Source organism: Mus pahari, chromosome 23 (genome assembly GCF_900095145.1).
Source record: "Mus pahari chromosome 23, PAHARI_EIJ_v1.1, whole genome shotgun sequence".
Taxonomy (NCBI): Eukaryota; Metazoa; Chordata; class Mammalia; order Rodentia; family Muridae; genus Mus; species Mus pahari.
This window is the reverse complement of record NC_034612.1, coordinates 4,887,807-4,903,023: the sequence shown is the minus strand read 5'-3', so window position 1 is coordinate 4,903,023 and position 15,217 is coordinate 4,887,807. Positions and strand designations below refer to the sequence as shown.

The window sequence follows — 15,217 nt, the reverse complement described above, 5'->3', positions numbered from 1 at the left end:
TTTAAACTCTTTTTTTTTTTTNTTTTTAAGATTTATTTATTATTATATGTAAGTACACTGTAGCTGTCTTCAGACACTCCAGAAGAGGGAGTCAAATCTCGTTAAGGATGGTTGTGAGCCACCATGTGGTTGCTGGGATTTGAACTCTGCACCTTTGGAAGAGCAGTTGGGTGCTCTTACCTGCTGAGCCATCTCACCAGCCCGAAAACACATTGTTTAAAGTCGTGTATAAAACTCTCTTCAGGCTAGATGGGAGGCTGAAGGAGACTGCCATAAACTCAACTCCAGAGCAGCCTGAACTACAAAGCCATCTCAAAACAGAAAACTAAACAAAACCAACTATAAAGTCCTAACTGAGCTAATCTGTGACTACAATACCCAGGGGAATACTTGTGTGCATGTGACACTCATGTATGTGACACTCATATATGTGACATGCTTTTCCAAATGCTTAGCCAAACTCTAAATAAAAGTACAAGATGGAGAGAAAGAAGGAAAGAAGGAGAGAGAGTGAGTGAGAGGGAGAGAAAAAGAAATTCCCATTTGGTAGCTGTCACAGAGAAAGCATGGCCTTCTAATTAAAGAAATAAATGCATGAAGACCTGAGACTGACACACACACACTCTCTCTCTCTCTCTCTCTCTCTCTCTGATGTGTGTGTGTCTCTCTCTCTGTCTCTACTCCCTCAACTCCCCTCCCCATGCCCTACATAAACCAATCCATACTAAAAAAAAAGAAAAAGGAAAAAAATGTCAGTTTTTACAGACTAGACTAGACCATAAAAAACCATTTTGCTATATTAACAAAAATATATCTTTTAACATACTGATTTTTTAAAAAGCAAATATAAATACAAAAATAAACAGAAAGAATTAAAAGAAAGAAGAGGCTACAGAATCCCAAAGTCTCTCTCAGCGAACTGGGAAGACAAGAGTGTGGGAAAAGAAAGCGTCCAGATTGTGGGAGAAAGAGGAGACTGAAGAGGAAGAAAGCCTGCACTCTGCAGGATCCCCTGAAGTCTCAAGTTAATTCAAAGTACTTGACGGAGAATTCACAAAGGGCTAGAAACAGTCTGTGGTCAGAATGAAGAAACCACCATGGAGCCCAGCCCCAAAGTCTCTGTAAGAGTGTCTGCAAGGATCCCTTCAGAGTGGGCGCTAAATCAGTCGTCCGTCCACGCATTGTCATTTCTGCGGATGCCATACACACTTTAACAAAGCAGCACACTAATCCAGAAGGGAAGCACAGCATAAAGCCGGCTGACAGCCAAAGTCAGCACCCGAGAGCACAGAGCGCCCGGTGTCTAGGCGCAGGGAAAGATGGACTGCCCAGAAGAGAGAGTAATGGAAGGAGAGGGACTAAAGAGATGGCTCAGTGATTGAGAGCGAGCACATGATGCCCACTAAAGGACCGAGTTCTGTTCTACCACCCATGTCGGTGGCTCAAAACCCTGTGTAACTCCAGCTCCAGGGACACAGACCCTCTTCTGGCCTCCACATACACAGGCTACATTCCTATAAACACACATGCACATGCACTTTAAGAATTAAAAATAAACCAGGTGGTGGTGGCACACACCTTTAATCCCAGCACTTGGGAGGCAGAGGCAGGAGGATTTCTGAGTTCAAGGCCAGCCTGGTCTACAAAGTGAGTTCCAGGACAACCAGGACTACACAGAGAAACCCTGTCTCAAAAAAACAAACAAACAAACAAACAAAGAATTAAAAATAAATCTTTAAAAAAAAAAAAAAGAGCATGCTATGCAAATAAATAGATCTTCAAGGTTAGATGCAGGAGCTGTGGCAGGAGGAGCCTAGGCAGGCAAAATGACAGCATCTTAAGTATAAAAGACCATCCAAAACCACCTTCAGGTAGAATCAGTCCTTAGCTTTGAGCTCCCTCAGCGGGGCCACAGGCATCCTGGAGAGACTTTTCTGCTCTACACCAACTGATGCTCAACATACAGACCAAGCTATTTTTTTTTAACAGTGAAATACACCAATTTGTTAGGTCAGTTACAGTCTAAACTATAGGTGGTGTAACTCTAGCACTACAGACAGAATTCTGTTCAGCCTGTACCAGTCACCAAGATAGTTGGGCACATAGTGGCTCACACTGTTAATCCCATCACTCGAGTGGCAGAGGCAAGCAGATCTCTGAGTTCAAGACCAGTCTGGTCTACAGAGTTCCAAGACAGCCAGTATTACACAGTTTCTGTCTTGAAAGCAGAAACAAACAAAAGGAGAGACAAGGTGAGCAGTAATGGCGCATGCCTTTAATCCCAGCACTTGGGAGGCAGAGGCAGGCGGATTTCTGAGTTAGAGGCCAGCCTGGTCTACAGAGTGAATTCCAGGACAGCCAGTGCTACACAGAGAAACCCTGTCTTGAAAATCAACAACAACAAACAAACAAAAAAGAAATATTTAAATATAAAGACACAGATAAGCAATAAATGAATTGCTGGGCATGTTGACACAAGTCTATAATCTCAGCAATGGGTAGGCAAAAGAAGGTCTTGAGTTCAAGACCAGCATAGACTATAAGAGTTGAGTCATTCATAAGCCACTACAAAAAAGAATGAAGAAATATCTCCACTGAGACAGAAAGTATAGAGGCACTAGGTAATTAATGTAGTTAATACAACTGTTTAAAAATCTAACATAGAAAAACTTTGATAGTTGTAGAGAAAGAGTGTATTTCATCACGAAGACTATCTGGAATAAATAACAAGTATAACAAACTTCCAAATAAAACATTAAAATACTTTACAGAGCTTGGAAAGTTGGAAAAATAAATGGGCAAAATACCAAAGAATATTCTATAAAACCTAGGAGCTGAGCATGAAGGCTCACACCTGCAATCCCAACACTTGAGGATGAGACAGAAGATCACGCAGGATCACCATGAGTTCCTTCGAGGGTACCTCGGGACACGCATGAGTTCTAAGTTAGCCACTGTGAGCTACAGTATAGGATCCTGTCTCAAAACCAAACACCCACCCACCAAAAGTAGAGTTAGTCCTATGAAACACGGAAAGCAGAGCCTGCCCACACAGAGCTCACCTGCAATCCTAACACTCGGCAAGCACAAAAAGAATCATATGCTACATGGCTCGCTTAAGGCCAGCTCAGACTACAGGAAGACACTGTCTCCAAAGCAGTGCCTCAACTCCCCTAACAGCAAAGCACCCAAGCCAGAGGCCGAGTCCCAACACAACGGATCCCTGACCCGGGAACACAGCTGGCGACGCGGCATTCATCTGCTCGCCATCTATCTCCTAGGACTGCTCTCTCTTCCGTTCAATATTTACGTAATATAACCCTACAGAGACAATCTTTCATCTCCTAATCGGCTGTCACTGTGGTACAGCTAAAGTAAACAACCACCATGGCTCGGGCATGACCAAGACAGTGCCTGTGCTCCTGCCCATGCCACCTTCCACTCGTCCATGCTCTCAATCAGCGTCTGAGATCCTGCCTGCTGCAGCAGAGCCTTCACATGCCATAGGCTCTACATGTTACAGTTTAGTATCTGACAGGTAAAATTACAGTCACATGTAATTTATCTTTGGGGAAAACCACATTATTCTTTGTAGTCACCCCCTACAGCAGACTTTAGGGAGGGGAGTACGTCCGGTCCGAGTCGAGCGAAGCACATAACTCATTCTTTCTCACCAACTTAGGATTTAATTTTGTGTCCTCGGAAAGAGAACACAAGAGCGAGGTGTGGCCATACAAGCCTGTGACCTCCGCTCTGCAGATGAAGTGACCTGGGTTCAGTCCTTGGGGTCCATGTGATAGAGAGAAAACCACTCTACGAGTTTTCCTTTAACCTCCACACATGCACTGTGGCACATTTCTGTACACACACACACACACACACACACACAACACAATAAATAAATACAGAAAACAACTTTATTCTTGTGACAGGGTCCCACTATGAACCTCTGGATGTCTTGGATCTCTATGTGGTCTACACAGGGAGTTCCAGGGCAGCCAGAGCTAAATAATAGGTAAAAAAGAAAGAAAAAAAAGATTTGCTGCTCTTGCATCCAGAGAACCCAGCAACCTCTTCTGGTCTCTACAGGCAGCAGAAATTCACGTAGTAAATTTACATGCACAAGTCAAAACACTCATTCACATTAAAAAATAAAACCCCGGGCTGGAGAGATGGCTCAGCGGGTAAGAGCACCCGACTGCTCTTCTGAAGGTCCTGAGTTCAAATCCCAGCAACCACATGGTGGCTCACAACCATCCTCAACGAGATCTGACGCCCTCTTCTGGAGTGTCTGAAGACAGCTACAGTGTACTTACATATAATAAATAAATAAATCTTTAAAAAAAAAAAAAACAACCCTAAGGACTTGTCTAAGTCTATGGGCCGGAGACGTACCTCAGTTGGTGTTTGCCTAGCTCATGGGAGGTGAGGGTCAGAAGCTCAGGAGGAGCCAAGAGGGGGAGGGGCAGTGGACAGTGCAGGTGCAGTTGCAGAGGAGCAGCAGAGCGCTGCCCTGCCTGGACAGCAGGAGGAAGAGATGTGCGATGAGCAGTCAGGCAACAGCACTACCTTGTCTCCTGTGTCTGCTGCAAACAGCAGGCTCCTGTTACTGTCATCCCTCATTTCTATGTGCTCTGACATCAGAGTCTGAGGGACATACTCTACTCTAAAATCCACTGTCTAAGAAATTATATATCTCTAAAATACATTTTTTTGTTTGTTTGTTTTTTTTGTTTTTCAAGACAGGGTTTCTCTGTATAGCCCAGGCTGTCCTGGAACTCACTTTGTAGACCAGGCTGGCCTCAAACTCAGAAATCCACCTGCCTCTGCCTCCCGAGTGCTGGGATTAAAGGCGTGTGCCACTACTGCCCGGCTCTAAAATACTTTTAAAAAATCTGAGCACCAGCCACACATCTTCAATTAGGAGACCAGGCAGGCAGATTGCCTAGTTCAAGGCCAGCCCGGTCTACAGAGTGAATTCCTGGAGAGCCACAGTTACACAGAGAAACACTGTCTCGTCTCGAACAACAAAATAAAATTTAAAACTAAAAATTAGAATAAACTTCTGAGCACCCACTGTATTCAGGTCCACAAAATAAACAGCTATACTCTAAACACTCTATGCTCTGCTGCAGTTTTACTGTCACAAGGTGGGAAACAACCACAGTAAACACATTCAATGCCACAACAAACAGCTGTAGGTTTCACCAAAAGGCCTTGGAGCAACAGAACAACAAACATCTGGGTCAGCGAGGTGGCTCATCGGGTAATCCTGGCTGATCTCTGACCCGAGTAAATGCAAAGGTGACCGACAGGAACCAGTTCCCAAAAGTTATCCTCTGACCTCCACACAAAACCCACGTAGACCTGCCCACACAGATCACACACACTGGCTGGTAAGTAAAAATAAAGTGAGATTTGAGATCATTTTAAAGATGACAACATTTCCAATGGACCCTGAATTCCAATGGACCCTGAAAGGGCAGGTCTACATATCTAGCTACATATCTAGAGATGGGACAGGGGCCACCTACTAAGTCCCTGTAACTTGACAACAAACTCTTCAAAGAAAATGGGATTGCAAAGTCATATTAGTCCAAAAGTCAGATGTGAAAAGGTTGAATTTTATATTCTATCAAATGAAAAAAAGACTACTAAATACAATACAACTAACTCTTGTGGCAACATACCTAAGACACGTGACAAGGTTAGACGTGCACACTAAACATCTCCCATTAATTTTTCAGCACAACTCCTGGATAATAGCTACAATAATTTACAGAAAAATAAACTCTAAACTTACACTACAGAAAAACAAAAACAGAGCCTTTTCTCTTTCCAAGATCAATTTCTCCATCTGCCTTCACACACAGTCCCTCTAAAGTGAAAACAAACCACTGTTCTGGGCCCTGGCCGTCAAACACCCTAACCCTCTTTCCTCAGTGGTCTCAAGAGGCCTTTCCGCCCTCACTGCCCCACCCTCAGGGTCCCACCCCCTGCTCTGAGCTCTAAGGCACTGTGGACTTCCTTGGCAAAGCCGATGGCCTGGCTTCTGTTTTCCGGTGTTCTTTTCGCCCCTTTGCCTGCAGAAGCTCCAGTCCTGCCCCGGGAGCCGCTGAGGTGCCTCCTCTCACTCTCTGTCCTAAGCACTGGAGCACACAGTGAGCCTCTGCTCCTCTGCCTCCAGTCCCTTGCTCACTGTGAACTTCTCAAGTGTCCTGAGTGCCCTCACTCGGTTAATGACGTCTTCTCTCCCTAGTCTTCAGCTGGCTGGGCTTGTGGTTCCAGACAGCATTTTTAAATATGGTTGCACTAGCCAAGGCCAAGATAAAGAGAATTCAGTCTTTACAATAAAGTCTTACTTCTAAGACTCTTATAAGCATTTCTGAGAAATGGATTTAAACGTGTAGATATTTAAAACAAAATAGGAGCTGTGGATGCCAGCACAATATTTTCGTTTGAACAAAAGAAAGATTTAATCAAATTCTGAAGGCAGAATTAGGCTCTCGGAAGGTCAGTGTTGCAGGCTGATGAATAAACAATGGACACAATTTCTCCCCACATGTCCTATTTAGGTCAAGAGTGCAGTCTGGGCTGCTAGATGGAGGGAAGTGGGTGTGCCTGTCAGACTCACTGTGGGTAAGGAGACAGATAAGAAACCGCTAAAGCCTTATCCCCGGCCCTTAAGGAGTGCCTTCAGAGAAGTCCAAGGAAAGTCCACTTGCCCTCAAAGGACCCACATAATTACTGCATTAAAAAAATGTGCCGGGCGGTGGTGGCACACGCCTTTAATCCCAGCACCCGGGAGGCAGAGGCAGGCGGATTTCTGAGTTCAAGGCCAGCCTGGTTTTAAAGGTGAATTCCAGGGCAAGCAGGGGTAAACAAAGAAACCCTGTTTTTTTAAAAAAAAAAAAAAAAAAAAAAAAGTAATCTTAGCATTTTCTTTCCCATGTGAGCTGCAGTGGTGAATTATGAAACTCATGGAAGGTCCTGAACTGCCTGCCTACCCAGACCTGTAAGTCAACAGCAAATTGCAAGTTATTCTTTTTTTATACAGTATCACTTAGCATTCCTGATAAAGCAGACATAAGAAAGTTTCAAAGTTGGTTAGACTGTCAGGAAGAAAAGGCATTCCTATACTGAGGAACTCTGTCTGGAACCTACCAGAATCTAGTAAGTAACAAGAAAATAGGCAACCGCTCTTTAGAGAGCACTGAGAAATACCAGAGGCATTTATTATACACAGCATCTCACAGAACCGCTGAAGCCTGCAGAGGAAGGGCAGAGCAGTTAGTTTAAACACGGGTGGTGGTATGGGTTTGGGGATTGTTCAGTGGTACAGTGCCTGACTAAACACTAGGCCTGATATACAGCGAGGTCACAGTCCATCAGAGATGAAAAAACATCTCTCTCAAACCAGGAATTCCCAGTGCAAACACAGAATTCAGTCTTGGGTTTTTAAATTTCAATGTAGTAAGAGATCTGCGTGGTCACTTACACTCCATGTAAGTCACAAAGTGAGAACCACAATTGTAGTCTAGATTGGAGGAGGAGGCCAACCATTAATAATCAAATTCCAAAAACAGTTTATCTACAACTTGTCTACAAGTTAGAAGAAATCCTGTAAGCAAAGCAAACAAAAATCAAAACTTTTCCAAAGGTCTCCAGCAGGCTAACGCTACCGTTCTGTAGGGCTCCATCAGTGAGACTCTTATTTAAAATACAGCCCTAGTGACAGTGACTGTTAAAATATGAAAGGGGACAGTTCTTCCCAAAGGTCACAGGAACAACCTGTAGATTTTCCGATAAAACTGACCGGGCCCCTACAAGCCCTTGGGACACACCTAACCGGTTAGAAGTCTAAGCGTCCCGCACCCGACTCCTTAAGATAGAGAGTGTGATATCGAAACTCAAAGTTACAGACTCTCAGATTATACAATCACATAAAAATAACACTTTAACTTCCAAGAAAGAACCATTAAACTCTTAAAAACAGCCAGGCAGTGGTGGCACACACCTTGAAATGCCCTAGCACTTGAGAGACAGGTGAATCTGAGTTCAAGGCCAGCAAGATTCAGAGAACAAGGACAGCTAAGGAACAAAGAGAAACACTGTCTAGAAACAACAAAACAAACACCTTAAAAACATTTTGAAAACAAATTACAGTGCTCTCTAAAGGTCAAATTGCACTCAGGCACGGAAGGGAAGTAAGTTACTCAAGTGCCTAGATGCCAATGACCCACTAAAGCCACATGGTCCATCCTGGGTGGGAACAGTGGTGCTTCTAGCCCACACTTGGGAAGCAGAGGCAGGTAAACTTGTGAGTTCCAGACCAGCATGGTACACAAAACTATCCTTTCATTTTTCATGGTTTGATTAACAATGAAACTTAGTGATTTACTGATGAGACTGACATTACAATCCTATAGAGCTAGCTGTGTGACATGTCACACTGCATCTGCATCTGATATCTGTAGGGGGAATGATCACATAAAAATATCTCTAATTTCTTTGCCTTTAAAAACCTCATGTGGGCTGGGCATGGTGGCGCATACCTTTAATCCCAGCACTTGGGAGGCAGAGGCAGGTTCGAGGCCAGCCTGGTCTACAGAATGAGTTCCAGGACAGCCAGGGCTATACAGAGAAACCCTGTCTCGAAAAAAAAAACAAAAACAAAAACAACAAAAAAAAAAAAGAAAGAAAAGAAAAGAAGAGAAAAAGAAAAAACAAAAACTCATAATAAAACTGAGTAATGATTTAAAAACAAAGTTATGAAGTTAATATTGGCTAATTTTAGCTTAAATCTTATATTACTCAAATCATATCATCATAGCACTTTTTATCCTATAGGCAAGCATGTTTGAGTAAGTCTTGTAAAGTCTATATATAATCCTAATCATGTTTTAAACTACATTCTGAAATAGTGGCAGCTGTTTAAATCATATTGATCTGAACAAATACAACGTACATAACAATAACCTAAATCAGGATTGAGGCCCACAAGCTCTGAGACCTGTATCCCTCATCCTCTGCACATAACGTTCATGACCACAGAGCACCACCTTAGTGAAGTGAAGCTCTAGATCTAGTCTAGACAGCGGGACAGGCAGAAGCAATGCTCACTCACCTGCTCCCTAAGACTCTACCAACTACCTACTGAGGGCAAGAACTCAACACAGCCTTGGGTAAGGTATTCTGTCTGTCATCTCTCAGAGATAGAAACACAACAGCTGACAAAACCCTTTCATCCCTCACATAAACAGGAACAAGGCTCCTTGTGCCTTCTCCCTGAGCTCCTAAGCACCATGTTTACAGCGTAAACATAGCATGCTGTTCCTTTTCTCTCTTCCAGTCAGGGTCTCTCTCTATGTGGCCCTGGCTGTGTAGACCAGGGTAGCCTCCAGCTTAGGGGTCACCTGCCTCTGCCTGAGTTACTCAAATTGTTAACATCACAGCCACACAGTCTTGACTCTCAGTACTTACATGGTTTGTATCCATGAGTGAGTTAGTTACAGTCTTTTATTTTTATTTTTTCCATTTTGTTTGTATGTGGAACACAAGCACATGTGTGACACATGTATGACTGACAGGACAGTGGAGCTCGGGTGAGCAGGCTGGGAAGCAGTCCATTCACCTCTGAGCAGTTTCATCAGCCCACCTTATAATAAATAGTCTTTTGAGCCCTAGTTTTTTAACTTTCCAATCCTCAAAACATGAGCACAAGGAAAATACAAAATAAATTACGATGCCAGTTCTCGGGTAATGAGCCTCACTTGAAGGTTGCAGAAGATGGCCTTCTCCTTACACAAACAGTAAGCCAAGCACAACCATTAGCAGGTTCAAGTGCAATCCGACACAAAGACTGCATTGACTTCAAGTGCCAAGTTCAGGCTGCTCACAGCACTTACACTGAAACAACTACTCGCAAGTACACACTGGGCAAGTGTTTCCCTTCAACTTTCAGTTTGTGTGTTTGCATGCATTCGTTTACTTCCTCAGTGAGAGTAAAAAGGATGGTTAAGTCAGGATGAGGCCCTTGGGAGGCCGGGATGCACTCAGTAGGTGACTACTTGCATAATGTGAGTAAAGCCCTGGGTCTGAGCCCCCAGCACTAGGGGAACCCATGTGGCAGCACTGCCCACAATCCCAGCACGGAAGGGGTGGGGGGCAGAAAGGTCAGGAGTGTAAAGCCATACTCAGGCCAGCCTTAAACTTGGAGCAACTTGTGTCCCAAAAAAAAAAAAAAAAAAAGAAAGAGAAAAAAAGAAAAGAGAGAAAGAAAGAAAAAAGAAAAAGGCCAAAACAACAAAACAAACAAACAAACAAACAATTAAAACCCAAAGGCCAACCAAACCAAATAGAACAAAGAAGACCCTGGCATGCTTACAAACTTCAAGAGGGAGCAGTGCTGCTGGCTTGTCGGCCCAGCTTCCAGATCAGCAGGTCAACACACCAATGACTACAAGGTCAGCTCAGATGCCACAGTGGGCCTCTTCTCAGAAGAATAAACCAAGTGTGACACCATATTGTAAATATGATGGGACATTGGGAAACCTAGTAGACAGGTATCCTGCAGTAGCCCCTCCGTCATACACACCACCAGGGTTTCCTGGGCAAAAGCTGTGTTCCAGACACTGTGTTAGGCACTAGAAGAGGCCAAAGGGCAGCGTACCATGGTCCTCTCTCTCTCAAAGGACAGTGAGCAGGCTCAGTATTTACACAACAAGTGGAAGGGGTGATGCAGACAGGACCACAAGTATTAAAATTAACAAGACTGCCTTCAGGAATGGGCAGAACACACTTCAGATAGATGGAGCTTGAGCTAGACCCTTAAGTGACAGCTCACAAAGCATTATGGGCAACATACTTGGCACACATCACTTGGCCTCCTGAGCCTGTGTCCTCCTCTGAAAGACGGAAGATTTCCCCTCCTTAGAGACATGTGAGAACTATCTGCCAAATACTGTGTGTTTAGTGCTTGTGCCCTGGTTGACCTGGAAGAACCAGGAAACAGGGTAGGGACTGAGCTTCCCAGCCGGCACACCATCCTCTCTCAGGACACTGTGGACTCTGCTCCTGAAAACAAGCTGGAAAGGAGGGGCTGGGGGTCCTGATGGCAAGGCGCTGGCTTGCTGGCTCACTCCTTGCTTCTTTGACTTTAGATCAAATAAAGTCAAGACCCAAGGGAGTGAATGTTTCAAGAGAGTTTATCATGTAAATCAGCCTCCACAGAGTAGCTTCTTTACCCACCCACAAGCACCACACAAGCTGGCGGTGGCCTACCTACCCAGTTAGGCACTTTCACCTTCCCTGTTACACTCAGGACATCGCTCTGTGGCCCCAAACTGGGTGGGGCTGAGAATGTGTGTCCCACATAATGCTTTCCCCAGTTCCTCATCACTGTTTTTTTTTTTTTTTCAACCAATCCATTTTTACAGTACTGTTCAAAACAAAACCAAAACCAGCAAGGCAGCCGTGAGGATTCACCGAGGAGCCCTCGTGGGGCGGGACAAGCAAACTCTAGGTGTTGCCAGTGCCCATGGCAGCACCATTACCTTGCCTTCCAGGCCCATCTGCAGGTAAGAAACTGAATTCCACCTGCCACTGAAATGCCCCTCCCTCACTGCTGCTCACAACTATTACATTAGTCTGTCCTTTTAAACCACAACGGGAGCCACCAAAACCCAACTTTTCTTTTAGTTATTTCCTCTCAACTTCCCAGTTACCTTCTTTTTCAGACTGTGCAGACATCGCTGCCGTTTGCATTATTAAATCATGTTGGATCACTAACCCTCCATCAGGACACGGTGAGCTCTCGACTTAGCATAACCATTCCTTGTTTTCATGTATACCCGGCTCTTTTACTGTCTCCCCACGGTAGGTAGTTGCAGCTCACCTATGCTCCCGACACTTCACTTGACAGTTTGCCCCGTGCTCTGGGAAGGTAGCCACACAGTCTGGACAGGCTGGGGAAAAGGCGATTCTGGAACTTCAAGGTTTAGGGTCAAGGAATGAAGAACTACCTCACTTTTCCAATTACAAAACGAAGCGGACCTCCAACCCCACTCGACGTAAATAAAGTCGACAGTTCTGGTACCAAAACCACAAGTGCTTGAAACCATCTCCGATCTCTAGGCTGCAGCAGCGACCAGGGTCCCCGCCCGCCCCGTACCTAACCACCAACCCACCCCGTCTCCTGTTTCCTCACCCTCAAGCCACAGCTCAACTACACCATTCCCACTCGCCCCCGGTACAGCCAACCTCCCTCCGCGCCTCTGCCCTTCTCACCTCTCTTCCCCCCCCCCAAACTTGGACGCATCTGTCCCCCACCCCCCGTAAACCACAAGTGTGTGTGTGTGTGTGTGTGTGTGTGTGTGCCTCAGCCCTAAACACGCTGCTGAAAAAGTCCCACAGACAGGGGGACTCAACCTGCACACACACACACGAACACACACACACCCATCCCAGTGATCGAGCCCCCAACCCCACCCCCGACCCCCAGAACACGGCCCAGCACACTTCGAATCCCCAGAGCGGAGAGCCAACCCCTTTACCAAGACTGCCCATGCCCCCGCTGCAACCGACGACTTCCTTTCCAGAAATGTGGTCATCCTGGAACGAGACTCCCCCCCTTATTCCGCCGTGCCAGGCAGGGCTCGATCCCGGGGAGCGCGGGGCCTGTGCCCACCGCGGAGGCGATCGCTCCCGCCCTCACTACTTGCAAGTTGTGCCTCTTACCACCTGTTCTCGCCGAGAGCGGGGTACACCTTCTCCGGGGCCCGACCTCTGCCCACCCTTCTCCAGCTTCCCCCCACCCCACCCCGGGCCGCCCGCACCCGCGCCGGTCGGTTCCGCCGCGCCGCTCGGATGGCCGCCCCTCCCCCGGGCTCGGAGGACGCCCAGCCGCCCGCACCCCGGGCCCCGCGGGCACCTGCGGCCCGGCCCGGCCTCCTCGTCCCCGAAAGCCCGCCGCACTCACCACGAATAGGTCTGTTCCGCCATGGTGCTGCCTCTCGGGGGCTCCGCGGCTCGCTCGGCCGGCGGCAGAGGGCGCGGCCGGGGGCCCCGGCGGCTCGCTGGCTCGCTGGCTGGCTCGCTCGCACGGAGGACGGCCACTCGGGCTCCGACGGACTCCGACGGGCCCCCGCTCCCTGGGCCCCGGAGCGGGCGCGGGCGCGGGCGCGGGCCCCGGGCTCCGCGCTCGGCCTCGTCAGCCGCGGCGGCGGCGGCGGCTCCGCTGCGGCTCCAAACCCAACATGGCGGCGGCGGCGGCGGCGGCCGGGGGACATGGCCGGCGGCGGCGGCGGCGGCGGCGGCGGCGGCAGCGGCTGAGGGGGGCGCTAGGCCACGGCGAGGCGAGGCCGCTCGGAGCACACCCGCCCGCCGAGGGAGGAGGGAGCGAGCGGCCGAGCGGGCGGGGGCGAGCCCGGGCCGCGGGTCACGTGCCCACAACACGCTCACGTGACCCGCGGCGCCCCGCCCCCTCGCGTGCGCTGCCCATGCGCGGAGCGCTCGGCCCGGCCCGGCCCGGCTCGGCTCGGCTCGGCTCGGCTCGGCTGGAGGCTACGGTTAGCGGCAGCGGCCGCCACCGCCGCCGCGCGCTAGGCCCCTTCGGCGCGCAGCAGTCCTCCTCCCCCGGTGCGGTGCGCGGCGGTTGACTGCCACTCAGACTGTCAACCTTCCATCCTCCACCGTCGGCTGTCCCTGGGTCCTCAGCTGCCAGTCAACTGTCGGATGGCGGACCGAGCGCTGCGTTCCGGGTTCCCGCGCTGCGCTGTTTCCCCCCCCTCCTCGGTTTCTGCAAACGTCCCCTCGCGGCGCCTGGTGCCAAGTCAAAATGCTACCATGCTTCCTAGAAACGATCAGCGGGGCCCTTGTTGGGTGCCAGCGAGGCGTCAGCGCCTTCACCTGGGCCCTTGTCCTTGCATACGTATTCTCAGGGAAGAGACATGGGTGGTGCGAACCCGCTAAAGCACGAAGATTATTTCAGGGTCATGGAGCTATTAATAATGGAGAGCAATTCATAGAGACTAAAAGAAGGGTGCAGACTACTTTGATAAGGTGAATGGGCATAGCTCAGTTGGTAGAGTGTTATGTGTGACCATGTGTTAGGAAAAAAAATTAAAAATCCAGGCCTAGTGGTACGTGCCTTTAATCCCAGCAAAGGCAGGCAGATCGCCAGGAGTTCGAGGCCAGCCTGATCTACAGAGTGAGTTCCAGGCCAACCAAGAATACATAGACCCTATATCGAGTTAATGAAAGGGAGAGGAACTGAAAAGATGGCTCAGTGGTTAAGAGCAGTGACTGCTATTCCTGTGGTCCTGAGTTCAATTCCCAGCAAGCACATGGTGGCTCACAACCATCTGTAATGGGATGCGATGCCCTCTCCTGGTGTGTCTGAAGACATCGACAGTGTACTCATATACATAAAATAAGCAAATAATCTTAAAAAAAAGAAAGGGAGAAAAGTGAAGAATCATACAGCCAGAGATAAGGAAACATATCTAAGCTACACAGTGTATGTTTCTGACCACATGGCATTTTGGAAAAATAACTATGGAAACAGCAAAAAGTTCACTGGTTATCAGGCTGAAGGGACACATGGAGGACTTTTAAAAGCAACAAATCTAGACCATGCGACACTGTACTCCCGGAACTGTAGAGGGTAGACTGTAAGGGGAGTGGGTGTAAACTGAGCAATAGATCAGGGGCATCTGGGAATTTGACTTACAGATTACAGATTTTGACACAAAGTTTAAAGCCAGCCTGAGCTAATGAAATCTTGAAAGAGGAAAGAAAAAACAAAAGGAGAAGAAGAAAGAAAGCTGTAGTAGCCCAAAGCCCAACCTCAGGCCTACCTTCCTGAGATAAAGACCGGATGCTACAAGGAACTGAACCCCCTCCCCAGAGGCATTGGAGAACATTTTCTCAGGCAGGAGTGAGACATCCTCAGATCACCACAAGAGGCTTACCAAAAGAAAAATCATTTTGCCAAGAGAGTGGCACAGAGCAAGACACAGTAATGGGAATTTCTGGGCTGAGCTTGGAACCAGGCAAGGATGGACGGTTTATGCCACAGGTTGTTGGACAAAGACACTAAAATGATGGGTGGAGACCAGGCTCTGAGTGCCTCTCCAGGCCTCCCACTCAGTCACTGTGCTTGGGAACAAAAAGATGAAGCCGGGCGTGGTGGCACACGCCTTTAATCCCAGCACTC

The 15,217-nt window shown here is 47.8% G+C and overlaps 2 protein-coding genes across 2 annotated transcripts in view; one reads left to right on the top strand and one right to left on the bottom strand.

Moving 5' to 3' along the window:
- The window catches only part of Sppl3 (signal peptide peptidase like 3), an 83,080-nt gene extending 69,816 nt beyond the window's left edge, over nucleotides 1-13,264 (bottom strand). The window contains exon 1 of the mRNA XM_021186741.2: nucleotides 12,980-13,264. Within this exon, the coding sequence (XP_021042400.1) occupies nucleotides 12,980-13,002 (23 nt within the window). The 5' untranslated portion in view covers nucleotides 13,003-13,264. The remainder of the gene's footprint in view (nucleotides 1-12,979) is intronic.
- LOC110313122 (spidroin-2-like) lies at nucleotides 13,001-13,465 on the top strand. Its single transcript, XM_021187152.1, has one exon. It carries the CDS (start codon nucleotides 13,001-13,003, stop codon nucleotides 13,463-13,465), a length of 465 nt encoding a protein of 154 aa, XP_021042811.1.
- The last annotated feature ends 1,752 nt before the right edge of the window (nucleotides 13,466-15,217 follow it).

Bases quoted from the DNA above. Each gene is read 5' to 3' on its own strand.
- LOC110313122 (XM_021187152.1), top strand. From the start codon at position 13,001: ATGGTGCTGCCTCTCGGGGGCTCCGCGGCTCGCTCGGCCGGCGGCAGA.